Below are 26,372 nucleotides of genomic sequence, written 5' to 3'. Positions count from 1 at the left end.
TATCACTAAAGTTCCCATGTCATATATATTTTTGGGGATTGATGAATTTTTATCGAGATGTCTAGTATTTGTATGGAAACTGTCCTTCAGTCTAGGCAGACCTGCTGGTGGTGCAGTTCAGACCCATTCCTACACAGAAGGGGTCTCTCAATTTTTCTGTATAATTTTATTTATTTATTTGTTTTTGGTTGCTCTGGGTCTTTGTTGCTGTGTGGGCTTTTCTCTAGTGAGCAGGGGCTAGTCTCTAGCTGCAGTGCTCGGACTACTCACTGTGGTGGCTTCTCTCGTGGCAGAACACGGGCTCTAGAATTCAGGCTCAGCAGTTGTGGTGCACGGGTCCAATTTCCCCACGGCATGTGGAATCCTCCCAGACAAAGGATTGAACCCATGTCCCCTGCATTGGCAAGTGGATTCTTAACCACTGGACCACCAGGGAAGTCCATGTCATGGAGTTTTGAGTTGATGATGCCTTTTGACTGTATATATGCTAGAGGTAAAGCTGTGAATTGGCCATGAGAGGTCCCTGTGATAGATGGCTTTGCTGTACAACAGCAGTCCCCCACCTTTTTGGCACTAGGAACCAGTTTCATGGAAGATAGTTTCCCACAGACTGGGTTGGGAGGGTGGTTTTGGGGTGATGTAAATGCACTACATTTATTGTGTACTTTATTCATATTATTATTACATCAGCTCCACCCCAGATCATCAGGTATTAGATCCCAGAGGTTGGGGATCCCTGATGTATGGGACTTCAGATTTAAAGCCTGGGCCCAATATTGTTACTCAACACTACTCCAGGGTCTGCCTGGGTGGCTGGCTGCTTCTGGAGATACCTGACGTTGGGAGATCCCTCAAGTCTGCTCCGAGAATTGTGGTGTTGACCCATGGAAACCTCTTTTCACAGCAAAGTTCTCAGTATAATGGAAACTGCATAGAATAAGTGACGTAGTCCTACTTTTGGGTCTTGGAGAGTCTGTTCTCTAGGAGTTCAAGCGGAAGGTATTTTTGGCACTGAGCTGAGGTCACCTCCAATTTTCAGTTAGAGAAATTGAAATTCTTTTGTCCATGGTGTTGTCTATAGTGATGAATACAAGGCTATCCGCCATCTGGGTAGAAATCCTAAAATCCCTGTGGTCTCGTCCTCCTGTGCTTCCTCACATTTCACATGACTAACTGTGGTGTAAGCGGAGGCTGTTGATGGTCCATTTCACTAAATGTTGAAGCAGGTGACATTAAAACGCTTGTGTTAGGTAGACTCTTAATTATAGAACAAATGTAAGAGTTATAGTTCTTATCTTCTAAGAATTTTTTTTCTTCTAAGAGTTTTTATCAGTAATTGTTTTGTCATTGTCATATTGTTACAGGAATGTTTACTTCTCTCTCCTCCTTGGTTTGACCCAGGAAGCATTTATTCCCAGGCACAGAAATGCAACCCACTCCAGTGTTCTTGCCTGGAGAATCCCAGGGACGGCGGAGCCTGGTGGGCTGCCGTCTGTGGGGTCGCACAGAGGCGGACACAACTGAAGCGACTTAGCAGCAGCAGCAGCAGCATACTGTTTGGATGGTGTGGAGACACCAGTAACATGTTGCATCGATTGTTATGACCAGCAGGTGGCAGGCTGATGCAGAACCACAGTGCCCTGGGAAACGACAGCGTTCAGCGTCTGGCTTATTCTCTGGTCAGAGGGGCACGCAGGCTTTTCCAAGACTCAGAATGCAAGCTGGACGAGTTCAACCGTCTGTCACCTTATGGACCTGTCACCCAGTTACCTTTTCCTCTTTATTTCTTCGTTTAGACCTTCAAACACAAAAGACTAAGCATCCTATTCCAGGTAATAGAGTTATTGCCATACTATTGTAACGTGACCCAAGGGCCCCCTTATATAGATGCCTGGAACTCAGAGGGTCACACTCTAAAAGTTTGAGTCCTGTGATGAAAATTAAAACACCACCAAAGAACCCAGAAGTGGGTGATGGGAATTTATGAAAAGAAGGGTTTATTACTACCGTCCTTAAAGAGACAATATAACTCAACAAAATTACCTCCTTTTTCAGTGTTTATGAGAAGTCAAAAAGTTTCAGTCTAAATTGGCCTCCGGGAGTCCGCTGCTGGTGGGCAGCCAGGTCTTTTCTCTTTCACTGTATTTTTTGTTTTTTTCCGGCACTGAAGTGGTGTTGCCTACAGGCCCTCAGTGTCTCAATCAAAACAGTGCCACTTTATCCCCATTTTTCTTCAGATTGGACAAAGTCTAGTTTTTGTTCAAACCCATCTGCGTTGAATGACTTCCGTGGGAGTGGAGGTGCCTGACTCCTGAATTACTCCTGACCCTAGGCTGCCTTCCCCTCCTCCGCCCCAGCTCTGTGTTTCAGGCCCCGTCTGCGGGTCCAGTGCTAGCCTGTGTCCTTGTTCAGAATCCCAGCTCTTCCTTGTTAGTTCTATCCCCATGTTACTGATTAGGCTCTACCACTGCCACCCAAACTTCTTGCCTGTTCTTAATCTGTTTCAAGACTCTGATGCTGTTACCATCAAGTCAGTTAAACTTTTTCATGTCCCTAGGGTTGCTTGATGGAAAATAATTATATTTGTCCCTCAGTGTCCACTGGGGATTGGTTCCAGGTGCCCCCATATAAAAATCTAGGGATGTCCTTATATAAAATGGCATAATATTTGTGTATAATCCATGTATATCCTTCCTTACGTATGTTAAAGCACCTTTAAACTACTTACAATACCTAATCCTATGTATATACTATGTAAATGGACTTCCCTGGTGGCTCTAGTTGTAGTGAAAGTGTTAGTCATTCAGTAATGTCTGACTCTTTGCCACCCCATGGACTGGAGCCCATCAGGCTCCTCTGTTCATGGAATTCTCCAGGCAAGAATACTGGAGTGGGTAGCCATTCCCTTCTTCAGGGGATCTTCCTGACCCAGAGATTAAACCCAGGTCTATGTATTGCAGGCAGATTCTTTACAGTCTGAACCACCAGGGAAGCCCTAAATAGTTGTAAGTACAAACATAATTCCTATGTAAGTAGTTGCCAGTTCCTGGTAAACTCATGTTTTGCTCTTTGGAACTTTCTGGAAAATTCTTTTCAAGTATTTTCAATTTGTGGTTGGTTAAATATGTGGGTATAGAACTTGCAGATATGGAGGGCCAACTTAAAAAAATTTTAATTGAAATGTAGTTGATTTACAATGTTGTGTTAGTTTCAGGTATACGGAGAACCAACTTTTAATAGAAAATTCAAGAGATTATACAGATAAACTCTTGGAACTAATAAGAGTTCAGCAGGAATGGTGAATACAAGATCAACATGCAAAAATTAATTGTATTTTTTATACCATCAATAACCCCTTAGGTAGGGTTTCTCTGGTGGCTCAGTGGTAAAGAATCTGCTTACCAATGCAGGAAGCGCAGGTTCCATCCCTGAGTCAGGAAGATCCCCTGGAGAAAGAAATGGCAAACCACTTCAGTGTTCTTGCCTGGGAAATCCCATGGACAGAGGAGCCTGGTGGGCTACAGTCGATGGGGTCGCAAAGAGTTGGATGGGACTTAGTGCATGCACGTGCACACACGCACACACACGCGCGCGCACACAGAGAGAGAGAGAAGGCAGAAATACACACCCAAAGAGAAAGGGTATGGACATCTTACCTAATGAAGTAAAGAGGCGGTTTAATCATTTATATAGGGCAGTTCCTCTAGGTCTTTGTTCTTCTCTGGCCAACTGTCTCACTTCTTTTCCCTCGTCTGACCTGTTTTAGGGTCCTCCAAAATATGCTTGTTCATGTTTTTACCAAGATGGATTCCAGCACAAAGGCCTGTGGGAGGTTTGACCACATTTATTTTGGGGTGGTGTCCCCCTCCCTTTTTGACACCCCCAGTCTTCCTGCACATGTATAGTCAGGGAGGTTTCCCTGACCTCAGGAGTGGTCATCTTGTCTCTTTATTGCAGCAGAACCCAGCTTCTGCCACTAACTTTATCCTTTGAGTGTTTAGGGAAAACAAAGCTCCAGTTTACTCTACTTGACAAACTCAAACTGCTCAGCCCAAGGGCCCACATATTTCCTGTTGTTGCTCTGTAGTTGCTCAGTCCTTTCCGACTCTTTGTGACCCCCTGGACTGTAGCCCGCCAAGCTCCTCTGTCCATGGGATTCTCCAGGCAAGAACACTGAAGCGGGTTGCCATTTCCTTTTCCAGGGTATTTCCCAACCCAGGGATTGAATCCAGGATTCTTTACCATTTGAGCCACTAAATAAGCCCCCACATACCTCCTACTCACAAGTATGGGAACCTTCAATTTCATAAAGGTGTTCATTTTCCTAAGGTAATCTATAAGTTAAATAAAAATAAAATAATAAAAATTCAAATAATAATGCCATCACTCTTTTCCCCATGGAATTAGACTGATTCTAAAGTTCATATGGAGGAATAATAGTCAAAGTACAGCCAAAAACAATTCTGAAAAGGTACTATAAGAGGTGATTTACTTAGTTAAATTCCAAAACTAGTAGATTCCAAAACTCAATACAAAATTTTATTAATTAAAGCATGTGGTGTCTGGCCCAATGATAGACAAGCAGATTAATAGAAGAGAAATAATCACTAAGAAAAATGACTAAAGTGTTTATGGGACATTGATATAAATGTGATGTATTAGAATTTCTTTCTGTGAGTGACAAAAACTCAAAATGACAATGGCTTAAACAAGATATTGTTTATTTCTCTTACCTGTTAGTCCAGAGGAAGTCAGGGACCTAGGTTTTTATCTTTTAAAAAAAAATAATTTTATTTATTTATGTTTGACTGTGCTGGGTCTTCACTGCTGTGTGGGCTTTTCTGTAATTGTGAAGGGTTGGGGCTTCTCTCTAGTTGTGGTTTGAGGCCTTCTCATTGCAGAAGCTTCTCTTTGGAGCACAGGCTCTCGGGTGCACAGGCTTCAGTAATTGTGGCACATGGACTTGCTAGTTGTGGCTCCTGGCTCTAGAGCACAGGCTCAATGGTTGTGGCACACGGGCTTGGCTGCTTTGAGGCATGTGGGATCCTCCTGGGTCAAGGATCAAACCATGTCTCCTGCATTGGCAGGAAGACTCTTTACACTGAGCCACCACGGAAACCCCTAGACTTACATCTTTTTATACCACTGTGCATGGCCTGCTTTTCTAAACTCAACTAATGGTTCAGGATGGCTTCTGCAGCTCCAACCAGCAAGTCTACAAGCAGCATTCTACAAGCAGGAAAGAGGTTAAGGAATGGAAAATGAATGCTTCCTCTGAGGACATTTCCAGAAGGTTGCACATGTTACTTCGACTAACAACTCATTGGCCAAGACATGGCCCCAGCAGCTGCAAGGAAGGCTGGGAAATGTCATGAATTCTGTTGCCTATGTTTCCAGCTAAATCCTGCTACAGGTGGCAATACAAATCAATGGAAGAAAGATTCCTTATTTATTATATATGTCAAGACAGTAGATACATGAGAAAAAGTAGAGTTTTTGATACTTTCTTCACACTGTACATAAAAAGTTTTGATGAATTAAAAACCTAAATGTGAAAAATAAAACTTTAAGAGTACTTGAAGAAAATATAGGAGATTATCTTTATGGTTGCAGTAGAAAGATTATTTGTTTAACAGGAGATATGAAAAGCACAACCCGCTAAGTATGTCTGATAGATTTGCACACATTGTAATGAGAAGCTTCTGTGCCACAAAAGACAATAAACAAAAAGAGAGCCTAAGAAAGGTATTTGTAATTTATATGCTAAGATAACATTTTAGCATCCAGATTATATGTAGTACTCATAAATCTGTAAGAAAAAGGCAACCTAATACAAATTGGACAAAGGACTTCATGAGGCGGTTTCCAGAAGATGAAAACAGAATGCACCTAAATGTACCAAATACCCTTCTACTGAGAAAAAGGTTAAAGAGAATTTCTTTAAAAAAACAATGATTTATTTCTTTGTCTATGGCTGCGCGGGGCCTTGGTTGCTGCCCTCAGGCTTTTGTTAGTTGCTGCGAGCTGAGGTTACTCTAGTTGTGGCGGTGGGCTTCTCATTGCAGCGGCTTCGCTTATCACAGAGCACAGGCCCTAGGGTGTGCAGGCTTCAGGAGGTGTGGTGTGCAGGCTTAGTTCCCCTGCGGCATGTGGAATCTTCCCTGACCAGAGATTGAACCCGTGTCCCCTGCATTGGCAGGCAGACTCTTAACCACTGGACCATCAGAGAAGTCCTAAAGAGAATTTCTTACTTACCAAAAAGTAAAAAAAATAGAAAGGCGATTAACCTGTGAAAATATATTCAACCTCACTAGTAAGACTACTAAATGGAAGAATGCATTCTAAGTTACAGTGATGCTTGATTCTGGACAGATCAGATCAAATATCTGGTGAGGGAGAGGAATAGGACTGGAGAACGGAACAAAAGGGTAGTTTAACTTGTTATATAACTAACTCCTAGCCTTTAAGTTAAAAAAAAAAAGAGAGAGAGAGAGAGCAAGAGAAATAAGGAAAAAACCATGCCACAGAGCCTCTCAGTTAGACTTTTCTTGGCTTCATGGGCACACTCTCGGGTAGGGCCTGCTGAGGTCTGCAGGAGAGGGTAGAGGGGAGTGTTGGAGTTACTGCGCTTTTACTCTGCTTTTGTGCTGGCCTTCCTGGGGCCGTGGCTGAGGAGTGTGGGCCACCTTTTGTGCAGAAGCCCTGTGGCTCTGGTTCTGTTTGCTGCTCATTCTCTAATCTTGCAAATGATGAGCGTGCCCTTTGCACTGACATCTTCAGTCAGCTTCTCCTGGGGACGTACAGGATACCTGAGTCAATTTATTCTCTCTCCCTTGGCAGTCTGTCCTTCAGGCTAAAGCCCAGGAATTCTAACAAAGTACCTGATGGTCCCTGATCCATGGGTTGTGCCTAGATAATTATTTGGAAAAAAGTTAAAGGAGGGGGAAAAAAAGGCAGTATGCAAAGATAAATTATGTCAGTAATTACAAGAGGCATCTGAAATTAAAGTATTAGTTGCTCAGTCGTGTCTGACTATTTGGGACCCTGTGGACTGTAGCCCGTCAGGCTCCTCTTCCTCCATGGAATTCTCCAAGCAGCAATACTGGAGTGGGTAGCCATTCCCTTCTCCAGGAGATCTTCTTGACCCAGGGATTGAACCCCAGTCTCCCTCATTGCAGGCAGATTCTTTACCTTCTGAGCCAAATTATTTCAGTAATTGAAAGAAACATCTGAAATGAAATCCTTATTAATATCTGATTTCTTTCCATATCTAAAATGAAATCATGGTCCTTCTGGGAGAGCCCACACACAAGACTAGTTTGGCAGTGGCGGTGGTGGGGTCATCTAGGAGTCGAAGTGTGTATCTGGTGCCTGTAAAAGTCAGGAGCTGAGAACAGCAACTGTGGGGCTTTTGAGGGTGAGCTGAGCCCAGGAGGGGAGCAGAGCCAAAATGATCAAGTGTACATGAATGAACACAGGCTCAGGGTGAGCCTCGAGGTGGGGACTGCATGGTGGAGCAAATGAAGCCAAGGTGGATGAAATATCAGAATTGAGTCTGAGATCAGGAGGCAGGTCACCACAGAGGAAAACTGGGAACCACAAACTCAGGGATACAGGTGGAGTCATGATTCTGCTTTGTCTGTTTCTATTTCAAGTCATTTTTATTTTTGAATGCTGATTAAGTGGTTTACATTCTAAATTTATTAGATACAGATTTATGTGTGGAATTCCCTGGTGGCTCAGTGGCAAAAGAATTCACTTGCAATGCAGGAGATGTGGGTTTGATCCCTGGGTTGGGAAGATCCCCTGGAGAAGGAAATGGCAACCCACTCCAGTATTCTTGCCTGGGAAAGCCCATGGACAGAGGAACCTGCAGGGCTACAGTCCATGGGGCTTCAAGAGTCAGACACGACTGAACTAAACCACCACCACCACCACATAGATTTATGTAATTATATTTATATAATTTAAAATTTCTTTTTCCTTTATACATTTGCCTTTTGCAAAAATTGGTGATGTGACAGTTAACTTGTGGTGTGTATATAATGTTGACCAGGTTTAAAAATCCTGACACACTGTATTGGCTCTGCCTCCTTTAAAAAATACAGACAATATAAAAGTTAAGTTCAGTGTTTAAAAAACCACATTTGCATGCAGCTTAAAGACTAAAATAATTCTACAAGACTTAGTGGAAAAACAAAAGAAAAGCCAGCATCCGCCTTTACCTATGTTGTCTGTTTCCAGAGGAAACCATTTTATTTTTATTATTTATATTATTATTTTTTTTAGCATTTATTATTTACTACTATACTACTGAGTGGAGTTGATGTGCAATATTATATAAGTTGTAGGTGTATGAAATAGCAATTCACAATTTTTAAGGTTTATACTCCATTCAGAAGAAGCTATTTTATTTTTTGGCCATGCAGCACAGCTTACAGGACCTTACTTCCCTGACCAGGGATTGAACCCGCACCCTCAGCAGTGAAACTGGCACTTTAACCACTGAACCGCCAGGGAATTCCCCAGTGGAAGCCATTTTAAATGGGAAATTTTCCTTCATGGCATTTCTAGCTCAGTTTCCATCTTTTCTGCTGGCTTTCCATATCTTCATTGAGATCTTAACTAGATAGTTTTCTTAGGCTGTGGTAATTTTGGGGACAACATTTTTGGTTATAATGTTCATGTCCTCTGTTATTACATTATTCTGGTGAGAATTATTAGCCATTTTTCTGTTTTTATTTTTTAGTTTAAACTGAATTCTCTTGTATATTTGTATAAATCTTGTTTTGGTACAAAAATATTTTCATTATGGAAAATGTTAATGTATGGAAGTAGAAAGAGGAGTGCATTGAATCCCCACATATCCCTCACCCACCTCAACAACCCTCAACTGTAATTCCATATGATTCCACCTGGCCCAACCTGCTTGTCCCCTCTTGTATTATTATTATTGTTTATAGTAAAATATATATAACATATAGGGCAGTTGGTAAAGAATCTGCCTGCAATGCTGGAGACCCTGGTTGGATTCCTGGGTCGGGAAGATCCCCTGGAGAAGGGAATAGGCTACCCACTCCAGTATTCTTGCACTTCCTTTGTGGCTCAGCTGGTAAAGAATCCACCTGCAATGCAGGAATAAAGATTGTAATAGCTATGTGCAGTTTTTTCTTGTTTTGATATACATGTATGTATACTTATATATATCAAAGTATATATATATATATATTTTTTTTTTTTTGTGGCTCATCTGGTAAAGAATCCACTTGCAATGTGGGAGACCTGGGTTCGATCCCTGGGTTGGGGAGATCCCCTGGAGAAGGGAAAGGCTACCCACTCCAGTATTCTGGCCTGGAGAATTCCATGGACTGTTTAGACAGAGTCGGACACGACTGAGCAACTTTCACTTTCATATAAAACATAAAACTTGCCACTTTAACCACGTTTACAGTTCTGTGGCATTAAATATCTTCACACTGATTTGTAACCATCACCACCATCTATCTCTAGAACTTTTTATCCTTCCTAAACTGAAACTCCCTATCCATTAAGCAACAATTCTCCATGCCCCACTCTCCCTAGCCCTTGGCAACCACCAATAGAATGTATTTTCTATCTCTATGAATTTGACTACTCTGGGGGTATGTGTTCAGTCACTCAGTCATGTCTGACAACCTCATGGACAGTAGCCCGCCAACTCCTCTGTCCATGGATATGAATGAAATCTTGCAATAGTTGTCCTGTTGTGACTTATTTATTTCACTTAGCATAATGCCACCAAGGTTCAAACATGTTGCAGCATGTGCCAGAATTTCTTTTCCGAATAATATCCCATTGTATGAATAAGTCATATTTTTTAGTCTGTTAATTCATCAAGGAACACCTGTGTTGAGTTCACCCCTTGGCTATTGTGAACAGTGCTTATGTGAACAAGTGTGTATAAATCTATGTTTTGAGTTCCTGCTTTCAATTCTTTTGGATGTACACCCCGAAGTAGACTTACTGAATCTTATGGTAATTCTATGTTTAATTTTTTTAAGGAACTGCCATGCAGTTTTTCACCATGGCTGCACTTTAACTTTCCTACCAGCAATGCACAAGAGTTTCAATTTCTCCATATTCTCATCATACTGTTATTTTCCACTTTTAAGAAATAATAGCCATCCTAATGAGTGTGAATTGGTTCCTGTGTTGTTTCTGAAGCAAATCCCAGATATCACAAATTTCACCCACAATTATTTCAGGAAGTATTTCTTTTTTCAGTATGTATTTCTAGAAGATAAAAACACTTTTAAAATTATCAGTTCAGTTCAGTTACTCAGTCATATCCAACTCTTTGCGACCCCATGGACTGCAGCATGCCAGGGTTCCCTGTCCATCACCAACTCCCAGAGCTTGATCAGACTCATGTCCATCAAGTCAGTGATGCCATCCAACCATCTCATCCTCCGTTGGCCCCTTCTCCTCCTGCCTTTAATCTTTAATGACCCAGCATCAGGGTCATTTCAAGTGAGTCAGTTCTTTTCATCAGGTGGCCAAAGTATTGGAGTTTCAGCTTCAGCACCAGTTCTTCCAGTGAATATTCAGGACTGATTTCCTTAACCATTGACTGGTTTGATGATCTTGCAGTCCAAGGGACTCTCAAGAGTCTTTTCCAACACCACAGTTCAAAAGCATCAATTCTTTGGTGCTCAGCTTTCTTTATAGTCCAAACTCTCACATCAATACATGACTACTGGAAAAACCATAGCCTTGACTAGACGGACCTTCGTTGGCAAAGTGATGTCTGTGCTTTTGAATATGTTGTCTAGGTTGGTCATAGCTTTTCTTTCAAGGAGCAGGCATCTTTTAATTTCATGGCTGCAGTCACCATCTGCAGTGACTTTGGAGCCCCCCAAAATAAAGTCTCTCACTGTTTCCATTGTTTCCCCACCTATTTGCCGTGAAGTGATGGGACCAGATGCCATGATCTTTGTTTTTTGAATGTTGAGTTTTAAGCCAACTTTTTCACTCTTCTCTTTCACTTTCATTAAGAAGCTCTTTAGTTCTTCTTCGCTTTCTGCCATAAGGATGGTGTATCTGTATATCTGAGGTTATTGATATTTTTCCCAGCAATCTTGATTCCAGCTTGTGCTTCATCCAGCCCAGGGTTTCTCATGATGTACTCTGCATATAAGTTAAATAAGCAAGGTGACAATATATAGCCTTGACGTACTCCTTTCCCAATTTGGAACCATCTGTTGTTCTGTGTCCAGTTCCAACTATTGTTTCTTGACCTGCATACAGATTTCTCAGGAGGAGGCAGGTAAGGTGGTCTGGTATTCCCATCTCTTTAAGAATTTTTCATTTTGTTGGGGTTCACACAGTCAAAGGCTTTGGCGTACTCAATAAAGCAGAAGTAGATGTTTTTCTGGAACTCTACTTAAGACTATATTTCCAACCTGAAGAATTAATAACAGCTCTTTAATATCATCAAATACCTAGTCACTATGCAAAATTTCAGCTGTTTCAAAATGGAATAATTATTTTACCAGTGTTCCATTTGGATCTGGAGCCAAATAATATTCGTACATTGTCATTAATTGTTGTCTTTTAAGTCTCTTTAAACCTATAGTTTCTTTCAATTATCTTTATTTTTCCTTAAAATTTATTTGTTGAAAAAATTTGATTGTTTGATAAGACATCCCACAGCTTGCTGCTGCTACTGCTGCTAAGTCACTTCAGTCGTGTCCGACTCTGTGCAACCCCATAGACGGCAGCTCACCAGGCTCCCCTGTCCCTGGGATTATCCAGGCAAGAACACTGGAGTGGGTTGCCATTTCCTTCTCCAATGTGTGAAAGCGAAAAGTGAAAGTGAAGTCGCTCAGTCGTGTCCGACCCTCAGCGACCCCGTGGACTACAGCCCACCAGGCTCCTCTGTCCGGGATTTTGCAGGCAAGAGTACTGGAGTGGGGTGCCATTGCCTTCTCCATCCCACAGCCTAGATTTTGCTAATACATCCCTGAGGTATTTTCCCCTTCATGGATCACAGCCTTGTGACCAAACCACCCCAAATAAAGAGAAATGTAAGAAGGCGAAGTGATTGTCTGAGGAGGCTTTACAGATAGCTGAGGAAAGAAGAGAAGCAAAAGGCAAGGGAGAAAGGGAAAGATGTGCCCAACTGCATGCAGGGTTCCAGAGAAGAGCAAGGAGAGATAAGAAAGCCGTCTTAAATGAATAATGCAAAGAAATAGAGGAAAACATTAGAATGGGAAAGACTAGAGATCTCTTCAAGAAAATTGGAGATAGCAAGGGAACATTTCATGCAAACATAGGTACAATAAAGGACAGAAAAGGTAAAGACCTAATAGAAGCAGAAGAGATTAAGAAGAGATGGCAAGACTACGCATAAGAACTGTACAAAAAAATGTCTTAATGACCGGGATAACCACAGTGGTGTGGTCACTCACCTAGAGCCAGACATCCTGGAATGTGAAGTCAAGTGGGCCTTAGGAAGCATTACCATGAACAAAGCTAGTGGAGGTGATGGAGTTCCAGCTGAGCTATTTAAAATCCTAAAAGATGATGCTGTTAAAGTGTTGCACTCAATATGTCAGCAATTTTGGAAAACTTGGCAGTGGGCACAGGACTGGAAAAGGCCATTTTTCATTTCAATCCTCAAGAAAAGCAATGCCAAAGGATGTTCAAACTACCACGCAGTTGTGCTCATTTCACATGCTAACAAGGTTTTGCTCAAAATACTTCAAGTTAGGCTTCAGTGATACATGAATTAAGAACTTCCACATGTTCAAGTTGGATTTAGAAAAGGCAGAGGAACAAGAGATCAAATTCCCAATATCTGTTGGATCATAGAAAAAGCAAGAGAATTCCAGAAAAAACATCTGCTTCATTGACTATGCTAAAGCCTTTGACTGTGTGGATCACAGCAAACTGTGGAAAATTCTTAAAGAGATGAGAATATCAGACCACCTTACCTGTCTCCCAAGAAACCTGTAATGCAAGTCAAGAAACAACAGAACTGAACGTGGAACAAAGGACAGTTCAAAATTGGGAAAGGAGTACATCAAAGCTGTGTATTGTCACTCTGCTTATTTAACTTATATGCAGAGTACATCATGCGCAATCCCCGGCTGGATGAATCACCAGGTGGAATCAAGATTGCCAGGAGAAATATCAACAACCTCAAATATGCAGATGATAACACTCTAATAGGAGAAAGTGAAGAGGAACTAAAAAGCCTCTTGAAGAGGGTGAAAGAGGAGAGTGAAAAAGCTGATTTAAAACTCATCATTCAAAAAACTGAGATCATGGCATCCAGCCCCATCACTTCATGGAGAACAGAAGGGGAAAAATTGGAAGCAGTGACAGATTTTCTTTTCTTTGGCTCCAAAATCACTGTGGACAGTGGCTGCAGACTTGAAATTAAAAGACACTTGCTCCTTTAAAGGAAAGCTATGACAATCCTAGACAGCATATTAGAAAACAGGGACATCATTTTGCCAACGAAGGTCTGTCTAGTCAAAGCTATGGTTTTTCCAGTAGTCATGTATGGATGTAAGAGAGTTGACTTATAAAGAAAGCTGAGTGTCAAAGAACTGATGCTTTCAAACTGTGGTGTTGGAGAAGACTCTTGAAAGTCTCTTGGACAGCAAGGAGATCAAACTAGTTAATCATAAAGGAGATCGACCCTGAATATTTATTGGAAGGACTAACGCTGAAGCTGAAGCTCCAGTACTTTGGGCACCTGAGGTGAAGAGGTAAAGTCGGTGAAGTCCACCGACTCATTGGAAAACACTGACTCAATGGACATGATTCTGAGCAAATTCTGGGATATAGTGAAGGACAAGGAAGCCTGGCCTGCTGCAGCCTATGGGGTCACAAAGAGCCAGACAGGACTTGGTGACTAAATAACAACAACCCTGAGGTATTTAATATGTTCCCCTATATTTGTTTGCAAATTGGAATCAGATTCAGGTTCAGTCTTTTGACAAGACCACTTAGGTGGTTCTGGGTTCTTCTATAGGGATACAGCGTATCTGGATATTTCCTATAGCAGCCGTTTATTATTATTGTTTAGGCCCACATGATCCAATAGAGTAGTCACATGTTGCCTGCTCTTTAAATTTAAATTAATTCAAATGAAATAAAATACAAATCTCAGTGTCTTGGGTATGCCAACCACATGTCCCGTGCTCAGTAGCCTCATGTTGCTCATGGCTACAGTACTGAGGTGGATATGGAACATTTCCATCCTCGCTGAAGATTCTGTTGTATAGCACTGGTCTAGATCTATTAATTCACCAAGGCTGTGATATGGTGCTAATTCTAACATACATTTTACATTTTACTGGCTGGGAAACTTGTGAAACAAGAAATTTCCCTGTGTCTCCTATTTGGTTACCAGTGATACAGTTCATGTAGGAAAAGCAGGATAGAGTTTAATACTTCCCCTTTCACAGGATTGATTCTAAGTTATAAATAAGTAAACCATACATCAGTCAGTCAGTTAGTTCAGTCACTTAGTCGTGTCCAACTCTTTGCGACCCCATGAATCGCAGCACGCCAGGCCTCCCTGTCCATCACCAACTCCCGGAGTTCACCCAGACTCGTGTCCGTCGAGTCAGTGATGCCATCCAGCCATCTCATCCTCTGTTGTCCCCTTCTCCTCCTGCCCCCAATCCCTCCCAGCATCAGAGTCTTTTCCAATGAGTCAACTCTTCACATGAGGTGGCCAAAGTACTGGAGTTTCAGCTTTAGCATCATTCCTTAACTTTATATAATTCTTGTTGACTACAGACCCAACTAATGAATTATGGTTATACTTCCTTTTTTACCTAGTTTTTTTTTTCTTTTCCCTAGAGCGTCTGAATTTCCTTCCCATCGTTACACAATTTTACATTATCATAGCCTCAATTTTCTCCCCCAGTTTCCCATCACATTTATCTATTCTATTCAGGTCCCTTTTACCCTTGAGGCCTTATTCCTGGAATTCTTCTTCCTGTTGGAACTTCTCTCGTCATTGCTCTCTGGGGTTATATATACTTTTTCCTGAATCTCATGTCTTCCTTTTTCTTGGCTTCTATGATTGGTTTGCTAAATATGTCCTCCTAAAGTAACTTCCTAAAAAGAGTTTGTTGAAGCAAAGTTCCTAAGCCATTCCATTTCTGAAAATGTTTTCATTCTTTCTCCACTCTTGTTTGATAATTTGGTGGGACACAAAATTTTAATTTTAAAATCTCCCCAAAAGAGTTAAGAACAAGCCTAATTATTATTATTCCTAGTTAATTTCAATATCATTCCTTGTCTTCCAGTAGACAAGAATTTCCTCTTCTGCTTTGAGTTAGAAAGATTCTGGTATTCTGTGCAGGATTCTATCTAAATAGTTCTCAAATAGATGATAAATGTAAGTAAACATTCATTTCATACATAATATTTCTTAAATTTTATACAATTTGAACATGTAAAAATCAACAACAAACTTGAGGATGCACTCTATGCTGTAAATCAGTAACTAATGTTTCTCTCGATGTGTCTCCAGAAACCAGCCTCACTTTCACCCTCTGTTAGGGTGGAAATGAGAGTGGCTCCTCTGTTACCCCTAGTGACCACTGCTGAAGTTTTTGCTTTTTATTTCCATATCAGACTCTGCCGGTTTAGAGTTCTGAGTTTGCGAGAGAGGCGTGTTTGCACTAGTGACAGCGCAGCAGTTCGCTTAAACTCGCAGCTGAGCCTGGCCGCGTGGGGCTCCTCATGCCAGTGAATCAGCCGTCACAGAAGTGGTTGCTTTACTGGCTGGAGTGACTGAATGCTCTTGACTGTCGAGGAGTTGAAACTACACAGTGGAAGTAAGGAGTATTTCTGGAATACAGAAGATACACTGGGGCATCTCTCAGTCTCCCCAAGTCCTGTGGTTAAAAATCAATAGAAAACAACAATATAATATGCAGAGGACGGATAATGGTTCAGACCCTTCAGGAGTGAAGACCTAGGTCACTCCACCATGCAGAGAGCCATGCCAGCCCAGGTGATTACTGCGAGCAGAGGTATAGGTCCTAGAAGAAGGTAGTTGTAAATACAAGCTTGTGACGAGTAGCAGAAACAAAGACTGTAATAGCTACCTGCAGTTCTTTCTTGTTTTGACATACATGTATATATTCTTATATATATATATCAAAATATATATATATATATACATATTTTCCTTGTGGTTCAGCTGGTAAAGAATTCGCCTGCAGTGCGGGAGACCTTGTATTGGATACCTGGGTTAGGAATATCCCCTGGAAAAGGGAAAGGTTACCCACTTCAGTATTCTGGCCTGGAGAATTCCATGGACTGTTTAGTGCATGAGATCACAAAGAATCGGACACAACTGGGTCACTTTCGCTTTCATATATATGTATGTGTGTATTATATATAAATACACATACACTTCATTCCTGAGGTATGAGATTAACTGCTATTAACACATTAGATGATAGAGAGGGGGAAGGATATTTATATATCTGATATTTATATATAATATATATTACTATTTATTAAAATTACCAGGTGGCTCAGTGGTAAAGAATCTGCTTGCTAAGCAGGAGATGCAGGTTCAGTTCCTGTGTCAGGAAGGTCCCTGGAAAAAGAAATAGCAACCCACTCCAATATTATTGCCTGGGAAACTCCATGGACAGAGGAACCTGGTGGGCTGCAGTCCATGGGGTTGCAAAGAGTAGGACAGTACTTAGGGACTGACCATGCAAAATTATAATATAAATATCATATATAGAATATTTTTATTATCATTAGCTTTTATAATAATGTATAGTATTATAACATTATTAATATAGTAATATATTATATAATAAAATAAATATTACTATTGTATCAACATATCAATCAATAATAGAGTGTGAATTAATATATCATCACTGTATTTTTACATTAATATAAATTAATGTTCCCATATTACTATATTAACATATATATTATATACTGTATATGTATTATATAAATATTACTTTTAATATAATATTAATATTGTATATATAAACTAATATTTTTATTCCCCTTCTCAATTTTCTACCATGTAATATATATTAATAGCAGTTAATCTTAAACCTTAGGTTTAAAGTTACAGGCTCTCAAAGGGAGAATGTGATTCAGCTAGAAAAGGCACTGATTATGTCCAAAAACAGTTGAAGGACTTTGTATACTCTTTTGGAGAGAGAGTCGTTTTTGGTTCTGTGAGGGATACTTGTATCATGTTGGGGGAAAGCATGAATTTTCTGTCTCTTATTGAAGTTAAGTATGGTTTAAACGGGTATATTCAGAAGCCAAGCTGACGAGGCATGGACTTTGGTAGCTTCATACTGTGCCAGATTATCTAAGATGAAGCTAAATTTCTCAGAATTCCCCTCCCTATATGGTTATGAGTTGGTGTTGGCCACAAGAGACACTTTATGTGACTTTGGAAGCCAGCTTGAAGCAGAAGTCGTATTTTTCACTCTGAAGGTTGGTGCCGGGCGCTAGGCATTGGCCACCAGCCCAGATTGTTACTGCTGTGCTAGCTGACTTGGTGGGTGTGGGGCGGCAGTGGGGCCCAAGGTCCTCCACTTCTCAGGGGGTCTTCTCCTTGAGCTTTTCTGAATTCTGGGCCAAGTACATATTTAGCTGGCTTCTCTTGCAGCTTACCCATGACATCAGAGTTGGAGGTGTTAATAGACACATGCGTTCCAGTTCACCCTCATGTTTCCTTGTTGTGGTTCACATGTAGCTTTTTCCCCCTGGCCGACTTACAGTGACTTTGACTCAACACTAGATGCACAATCAACAGCTGCTCCACAAGCTCCCATGATTGTGTAGGATTTGTCTCCTATTGATTCTGCTTTTCTCAGTGAACCACATGCTACAGACATGTCAGCAGGGACATGGGAACAGTGTGAGTTCTTATGCCAAAGGCCATTCAGTTTTCATGGGAGAAACATACATAGGTTTTTTGTATCAAGATTCATTAATTTTATTCCAAAGAGTTTCTAAGATGCTCCCTTAAAGACTACTTACTAAAACAATATCATTTTTATTGTTTTATTTTTAAAAGTTATATATATTTATATATGTAGACAGTTTGGCAGGTCCAGGTAATTGCCTGGATATGGATAACATTTTGATGAATATCCTTCAAATCTTTCTTCACGGCATATATATATATAATGTATGTGTGTGTGCATGCTAAGTTGCTTTAGTCCTGTCTGACTCTTTGCGACCCCATAGACTATAGCCCTCCAGGTTCCTCTGTTTGTGGGATTCTCCAGGCAAGGATACTGGAGTGGGTTGCTGTGCCTTCCTCCAGGGGATCTTCCCAATCCAGGGATTGAACCCTTGTCTCTTATGTCTCCTGTATTGGCAGATGGGTTCTTTGCCTCATCTGTGCCTCATTTCTGCAAATCCACGTGGCCAAATTTCTGCACAGTTAAGCTTCTTGTGTGTATCGTGAGAAGGAAGGCATGAACAGGGAGGTCACATCAATTTAAAATACGCACAGCCTTCATTTTATAAAACAGCAAGGTGGTTCTAAACTTTTCTAGACATCTTCTGGGGATGCAACATTATCAACTAATTTTTTGGAGTCCTTCTTATACCTGCCTGCCTCTAGAATGAACCTGAATTGATTGATCTATCTTCTGACGTGAAGCTTGGAATTTTCTCCAGTTTCCCAATTTCCTTTTCTCATCAAAGACAGAGTCTACCTGTAGACCCTCTGTGGCCCACAGTATGCTGAAATGAAGTAGAATTTCAGTCCCTATCCCAGACCTGCTGAATCAGGATTTGCATTTTACTGTGATTCTCATATACATTAGAGCTTGAGAAGCACTGATACAGACTGGGACAGAGCCCACACTCAGCCCTGTACTACAGAGGTGAGGAGACCAAACGGGCAGTAACAGCCATGTCAGGGACAGAGTGTGTACCCAATGATCCACTTCAACCCTTTCCACTTTACCCAAGCCCTGCCTGCACAGGAAGTCAGCCACTAAAGATAGGCGCGTGGAGGAGCCGTGAGGACACAGGGGCCTCTGCAAGCCGATCAGCAGGGTGAAAAAGGGTGGAACAGGAAAGGGAGGAAAGCAAGTTCCTGGACTCCCAAACCACAGTTTGTCTAGGTGCTACTTTCCCCCTTATTTAGCACACAGATTTGTGAAGAGACAACCTTCCGATGACCTCTTTTCCTTTTGCATTTTGCCCTGTATTAAACGGTCACCATCTGAAACTTTTCTCCGTGAATTAGAAACTTGAAGTTGTCAGGGACTGAATGTGCCCGTTTTCCAACGGTTTCTGGCAGTTCCCCGCTTTTATGGTGTAGTCATGGTGAAACCTGAGTCATCTGAAGATGGTGAGGGTGCCAAGGAGCCGGGGAAGGAGCTGCAGCCAAGCCAGGACCCAGGAGCTGGGGCTCAGGAACTGCGGGCCACCCTGGGCCACTGGCCTTCCTTGGGGACAGGAGAGCCGCCCTAACCCTGTGTTTAAACAAATTGCTCCAAGCTTCACAGTGCTAATGAATACCTTCGGTAGCCGAAGTGTTCAGCGGCAGCCCAGAGTATGAAGCATCTCCCCACACAGTTGCTTCTCAGAGTTTCAAGGAGCAGCACCTCACTCTCACACGTGCCAGAATTTTCTTCCCCACCTTTTTTTTTTTTTAAACCGAGAAACCCACATTTTCCTGGAGAGGCAAACAATATACATAACTTTTTGTTTCAAGAGGGGAAAAAAAGTTTTCTCCCGGGTTTATTGATTTACATATACGTTCAACGGCTACCAGAAAACACACCCCTGTTTGGTGTGTTTGCCATTTTCTCTCAGATTCTGACTCACAGTCTGGAGGACAATGACTGATTTTTTCCCACCTCCCAGAGCGGCCGTGCACTCTTCTCCGCACAAGGAGGGGCCTGTTTACGCCCCCCGGCATCGCCGGCGGAGAGCTCGTGTAAACAGCCGGCGGAGCCGGGTGGCCGGGGGGCGGAGCGGGGCGGCCGCGCCAGGTCGGGCGGGCTGCGCGCCTCCCGCCTCCCGCCCGGGTCTGCGGTGTCGGCCGGGGCGCCGAGGAGTGCCGCGGTGATGCGGCGGGAGGGGTGGAGCCGCCGCGCCCCGGCTTGGTTTGGAGCCCTCGCTCGGTCGGCGGGCGCGCCCAGCGCTCACTGCTGAGCCGGGAGTCTGGGCGAAGCCGGGAGGCGGTGGGAGGCCACACCCCGCGCGGCCCGCGTATTTCCTCGGGAGCCCGCGGCCGCAGCGCACACAGCGCCGAGATGCGGGGCCTCCGGCTCCTGACCGCCGCCCGCCTCTTCTGCGTGTGGAGCGCGGCGCTGGCCGCCGTCCCCGGGTAGGAGCGCGGGGCGCGCGGGGCGCGCGGGGCGCGCGGGCGGGCGGGGAGCGGGGGTTCCAGCCGGACCTCGGCCTGGAGATTTGAGCCTGCATCGCTTCAGCTCGGTCCTCCCAGGGACAGTTAACTTTCTCCACCCACGAGGTTGTTCAAGCGTCTCCGGCCAGGACTGCTTTCTGATGACTTTTTATTTTTAGTCCACGCTTCCTCTTGAGTTTGTTTTGACTTTTTGCGCCCCTCGCCCCCCTACAGTAATGTGCCTTCTTTTAAACACATTCGTGCATATTTTTTCTAAACAAGATGTCTCAACTTTAGCAATGATAAGGTGTGGCCGAGGTGGTTAAGTATGGGTTCAGGTGCAGACTTTGTAGGAAGATAACCAGTGAGACACTTAAGTAATGGAATGCACTTCCTTCCCCCTCAGAGGGTTTTGCCCTGGAGCCCTAATCCTTGGTTTGGGCAGAGAAAATGCTGTTTTAGCCATTTTTTGTGCTCTGCTCCACCTGGAAATGTCACTGCCGACAGATAGTTTAATTTCAGATGGTATATTTTAATTAGTGTTGTTGATTAGATGATGTTTTCTTGGGTAGATGCCCAAACATAAAAGTTTGAATAAGAAACAAGCAAAATCCATGTGTGTGTGTCTCTGTGTGTGTGTGTGTTTAAACCAAGAAAAAAAAAATTACCCTGGGATGATGTCTTGTATAAAGAAGTTTAGAGGCTTGTACTTTGCCAATAACTTCTGCTGTCTCAGTGTAAGCTATCCTGTGCTATTTGTGGTTTATAAAATGGAAATACTAACACAGGCCATCCTCTAGCAGTGCATACATTACTGCATTAAAATTGATTTATGGGAATGTACAACATGATAAATATAATTAACACTGCTGTATGTTATAAATGAACATTATGAAGAGAGTAAATCTTTAGAGTTCTGATCACAAGGAAGAAAATAAGTATTTTCTCTATTTTAATTTCGTTCCTATGTGAGATGATGAATGTTCACTAAATTTATTGTGATAATCATCTTATAACATGTGTAAGTCAAATCATTATCTGTACATTTTAAACTTGTACAATGCTGTATGTCAGTTTTTTCTCAATAAAACAGGACAAAAATTGATTTAGGGGAATGATTTTCTTTCAACAGCCTTTCAATGCAGTTGATAAATGGAGCAGTGGGGCCACATTCATTGAAACAGTTACAGTTGACACTGTATAGGGAATCTATCTCACCATCTATGAAATTTGAGAATCTCAAAAGAATGAAGATGTAAGGATAAGCAACTTCATTTTTCTCTTGTTGTTGGGAACTCTTTAGGCCCAGGTTTCTGGTGACAGTCCCTGGGATCATCAGGCCAGGTGGAAATGTGACCATTGGGGTGGAGCTTCTGGAACACAGCCCCTCACAGGTCACCGTGAAGGCGGAACTGAGGAAGATGGCAGCGAACCGCACGGTCTCTGTCCTGGAAGCAGAAGGAGTCTTTGAAAAAGGTAAGATACACAGCAGAGCTCCTTCTGCGATAATTGTTCAGTTGCTCGGTGATGTCCGACTCTTTGCGACCCCATGGACTGCAGCACGCCGGGCTTCCCTGCCCTTCACTACTTCCAGAGTTTGCTCAAACTCATGTCCATTGAGTCAGTGATGCCATCCGACCATCTCACCCTCTGTCATCCCCTTCTCCTGCCTTCAGTCTTTCCCAGCATTAGGGTCTTTTCCATTGAGTCGGCTCTCCGCATCAGGTGGCCAAAGTATTGGAGCTTCAGCTTCAGCAGCAGTCCTTCCAATGAGTATCAGGGTTGATTTCCTTTAGGATTGACTGGTTTGATCTCCTTGCTGTCAAAGGGACTCTCAAGAGTCTTCTCCAGCACCACAGTTCAAAGCATCAATTCTTTGACATTTGGCATTCTTTATGGTCCAAATCTCACATCTGTACATCTGCATTAATAATTGGAGTGTGCTAATAAAGCCATGTGCTTTATTAGCACATGGTAGGGTCATGGTAGGGTCATGAAGAAGCCACACATTTTCAGTGGCTTACACAATACACTTTTGTTTTTGACTCATGTAGAGTCCAAAGTGATGTTCCTGGGATGCTCTTCTAGGGGGAGGTTCTGAGGCCCAGGTTGCTTTCTCTTTGTGGCTCTGTCATCATCAGTATGTGGCTTCCAAGTCTGCAGGGCAGGAACGTGGAGTTCTTCTTGTGGGAGGTCCTTGTGGGCCAGGCCTGGACATGGCTCATATCACCCCTCCTCTCATGACCACGCTGAGCTTCACAGTAGTCTGGGGGTGTAGGTGTGCCTAGAAGAGGGAAAGGGCATAGTTAAAAGCCTGACACAAGACCATATTTGTATATGGTTTATATAAACCATGTGTAACCATATGTCTTTATTGGGTGCAGAGGATTTTACTAAGTAGGCCCATGGGAAGTAAAAGAAGAACTGTAGTTAAAATCTAGTTTTATAGAATATGTTTTAATTTTTTAGGTGACAAGAAAAAAAATAATGTAAACGTGGGAGCCATTTGTAAAAGAACCCACATCTCTTATTTTAAATTTTGGTTCTAACTAGGCCCAGGATTAAATTGGGTCAATGAATATCTTCTTCTTCAATACTAAGGGCAAAATAATTTTGAGGGGTAAATAGTTGAATATATAAACTCGTTTTTTCACAATGAAACGAACACTTAATTTTTTCTAATTGAAAGAGTAATATATACTCAGTGCTGGTAACCTGGAAAACACTGTAAGTAAAGAAAATCAAAGTCACCTGGAATCCTACCACCCACCTATAAACACTATTAACTAGAAGCACGATTACAGGTTTAGTCATAGACCAGAAACTGAGGCATAAATTCCTATAATGTTGAGAGTTATCTTTTAGGAGAATAATTTAAGGGCACAGAATGAAGGGTGAATGAAATTCCACAGTAGCTCATTATATAAATGTTTACCCTTTACCAGCATAGGGAAATTAATACCATCATGAAATAAGATAAAATCAAAGTTTATCTGCATTTGAGATTCTTTCTGCATTGGGAACTTGACTGACTGGGTAGGTAAATTTGGAGCTGGAAGAGGTGATGCGTGCAGGGGCCAGGCCACTTTATGTTGTAGTGGGAAAGACAGAAAAGTGGGAGGCCTTGTCCCTGGAGAGGAAATGTTAGTGCTTAAGATCCGAGATTGAGTCTTAGTACTAGCTGTGTGATCTTAGGTAGGTTACTTAAATGCTCTGAGCCTCAGTGTCCTCATGTATAAGATGGGGATAGTGTAAAGTTAAAATCAGTATCTAGTACCTGTTAGACACTCAGTAAACAAGATCTGTGAATATTGTGAGTAGAAATACTATTGAAGAAGAAGATGCTGGAAGCATCATTTCCTATTTACCTGGGGGCCAATCTCTACTTTCATTATTGAACTGTTTCTTCTGAAAATGGATGAAATCGTGGCCTTAGGATAATGGCTAAAGAAAATACTGAAATGCCAAGTCACAGCGGACAACACAAGGCTAAAGAGGGGTGGACGGCACAATCCTGGGAGCTTAATGGATGTTTGAAAAAGAAAGAGAGAAAATGCACTACTTTCAGGGGCTGTTTCATTGAAAATACCATTGCAAGCATGCTCCCTCTTTCAAAGGAGAATGTTAACTTTGTTATCAGGGGTTGTGAGTCATTGCTCTCAGAACAGATGCTTCCTGTAAGGTTAGGACTTAAGGATCAAGACATTTCTCCCTTTCTGTCTTCACATCCTTTGCTTGATCTGATTTTTCCAGTTGTAACAATATGTAGATCAAGAAGGACTTTCTAAATTAATGGGGCCTGGATCTTCCTAGGATTCATTTTATTTCTTGCCATCTAAACACAAGCAATTAAATACATTTTAGGTCTGATTATTTCATCATTTTCTCATGGAGGCCTCCACGAGGTTACTGCCAAGAAACGACTGAGCTTCCCTGGTGGTTCAGATGGTAAAGAACCTACCTACAATGCAGGAGACCCGGGTTTGATCCTTGAGTTGGAAAGATAACCTTGGAGAAGGGAATGGCTACCGTCTCCAGCATTCTTGCCTGGAGAATCCCATGGACAGAGGAGCCTGGCGGGTTGCAGTCCCCTTGGGGTCACAAAGAGTTGGACACGACTGAGTGACTAACACTTTCACTTTCACCTTCTAGCAGAGATGGGTAAGGAGGGGGACTGTTTCTGAGTGGCTGTTTCTAGCAGCTGGGCTGTTTTTTGGGTAGGGCAGTGTTTCACCATAACCAGAACGCATTTGAATTGCAGCATGGACCTTAATGGGCTTCCCAGCTGGCGCTAGTGGTAAAGAACCCGCCTGCCCATGCGGAAGATGTAAAGAGATACCGGTTGGATCCCTGGGTTGGGAGGATCCCCTGGAGGAGGAGGACGTGGCAACCCACTCCAGTATTCTTGCCTGGAGAATTCCATGGACAGGGGAGCCTGGCGGGCTACAGTCCATGGGGTCACAAAGAGTCGGACACAACTGAGTGACTAAGCACAGCACAAACCTTAATAAAATCAAAAAGTATGGCTTGTTCTCAAGGAAAAGCCCATTTAATTGTTTGGTAGATATGGGGAGAATTTTGTTTACATTTCCATCCTTGAGGCCAGTAGCATGGACTACATTACAGTTAGTTTATTCATTTGTAAATATATCAATTCTATATTTATAGGGGATCAATTATTTTTATGTATTTATTTTTTGGTGAACAATAGCCCTTGAGAAAAAAGTGTTTCTAATAAACTTTGAGGAGTTCTAAGAGTACAGACATGGAAGTGTACTTGTTATTACCACCACCAGCAGTATCATCACCACCATCATCATCATCATTTCTATGGTGAATAGTATAAAACAACTAGTTGAGAAAATATAATTGATAAAATTCAGTGGGAAGTGGTTACCAGAGGAGAGAAGATGGAGCAGCTATGGAGATTTGAAATCAAATCAGACTGTCTGTTGGTTGGAGAGCGAGTCTGTCCCCTTATTTCTTACCTTCCGGCCTTTTACCTCTTCCTTAATTGTGTCGTCGCCTGGGAGTTCCACACCAAATTAAGAAAAAAAATGTTAAGAACATTTGAATTCACAGGTCATAAGTGAGAACCAGCTCTTAAAGCATGTAAAGTAATTGAATTATTTTTGATGTCCTTAAAACCGTAATTTCTGTTTTATTTCCCATTCTCTTTTTACAGTTTGAAATGTTCATTTGTAAACGTTCATTGTTTTTCCTGAATGAGATTTACCTCAAATAATGAAGAATATACCCTTTTCCTCCACTAATGAATTCATTGTCACTGGTTTCATATACCCCTGATAAAAGATTAAAAAAAAAAAACCTAAGGAATCTCCATACTGTTTTCCATTAGTGGCTGGTCCAATTAACATTCCCACCAGCAGTGTAGGAGAGCTCTGTTTTCTCCACACCATCTCCAGCATTTATTGTCTGTAGACTTTTTAATAGCACAGGGAACTCTGCTCAATATTCTGCAATAACCTAAATGGGAAAAGAATTTGAAAAAGAATAGATACCTGTATATGTATAACCAAATCACTTTGCTATACATCTGAAACTAACACAACATTGTTTATAAATGATATTTTAATATGAAATAAAATTCAAAATAAATTAATAAAATTTATTTTCTGTCCTTCTTCCCCCAAAAAAAAGAGGAAAGGAAAAAAAAAAAAAAACAAAAAAACTACTAAGCAGAAAATCTTGACTGTTAACTTGAGTGCTCAGGAGGGCATCTCCTGGCCTGGAGGCACTGCTTATTTAATTACGACACCGAGCCTGCTTCCATCTTCCCACGGTCGGGTGAGGTGGACTCTGTACGTATGTCTGTATCCTTTAATAACTTGCCTTTTCTTCTTGCCCTAAAATCTTGGAGAGTTAATGGGATGTTTATCTCCTATTTTTTAAGGATGAAACATCTTTCTTTGTCTTCTCCTATCAACTATGGGCTTTTTTGTTTTCTATCTCGATCCACGGGGATGGAAAATCA

General features: G+C 42.0%; 1 protein-coding gene across 1 annotated transcript in view; it reads left to right on the top strand.

Moving 5' to 3' along the window:
• The first annotated feature begins 20,226 nt into the window (after positions 1 to 20,226).
• The window catches only part of CD109 (CD109 molecule), a 135,832-nt gene continuing 129,686 nt past the window's right edge, over positions 20,227 to 26,372 (top strand). The window contains exons 1-2 of the mRNA XM_010851263.1: positions 20,227 to 20,359; positions 21,681 to 21,853. Coding sequence (XP_010849565.1) covers positions 20,286 to 20,359; positions 21,681 to 21,853 — 247 coding nt within the window. The 5' untranslated portion in view covers positions 20,227 to 20,285. The remainder of the gene's footprint in view (positions 20,360 to 21,680; positions 21,854 to 26,372) is intronic.

The sequence above is a fragment of the Bison bison genome, unplaced genomic scaffold, assembly GCF_000754665.1.
Source record: "Bison bison bison isolate TAMUID 2011002044 unplaced genomic scaffold, Bison_UMD1.0 scf7180017864300, whole genome shotgun sequence".
In the NCBI taxonomy this organism is placed as follows: Eukaryota; Metazoa; Chordata; class Mammalia; order Artiodactyla; family Bovidae; genus Bison; species Bison bison.
Note: the sequence above shows the minus strand (reverse complement) of the source record. Positions and strands in the feature narration are given on the sequence as shown.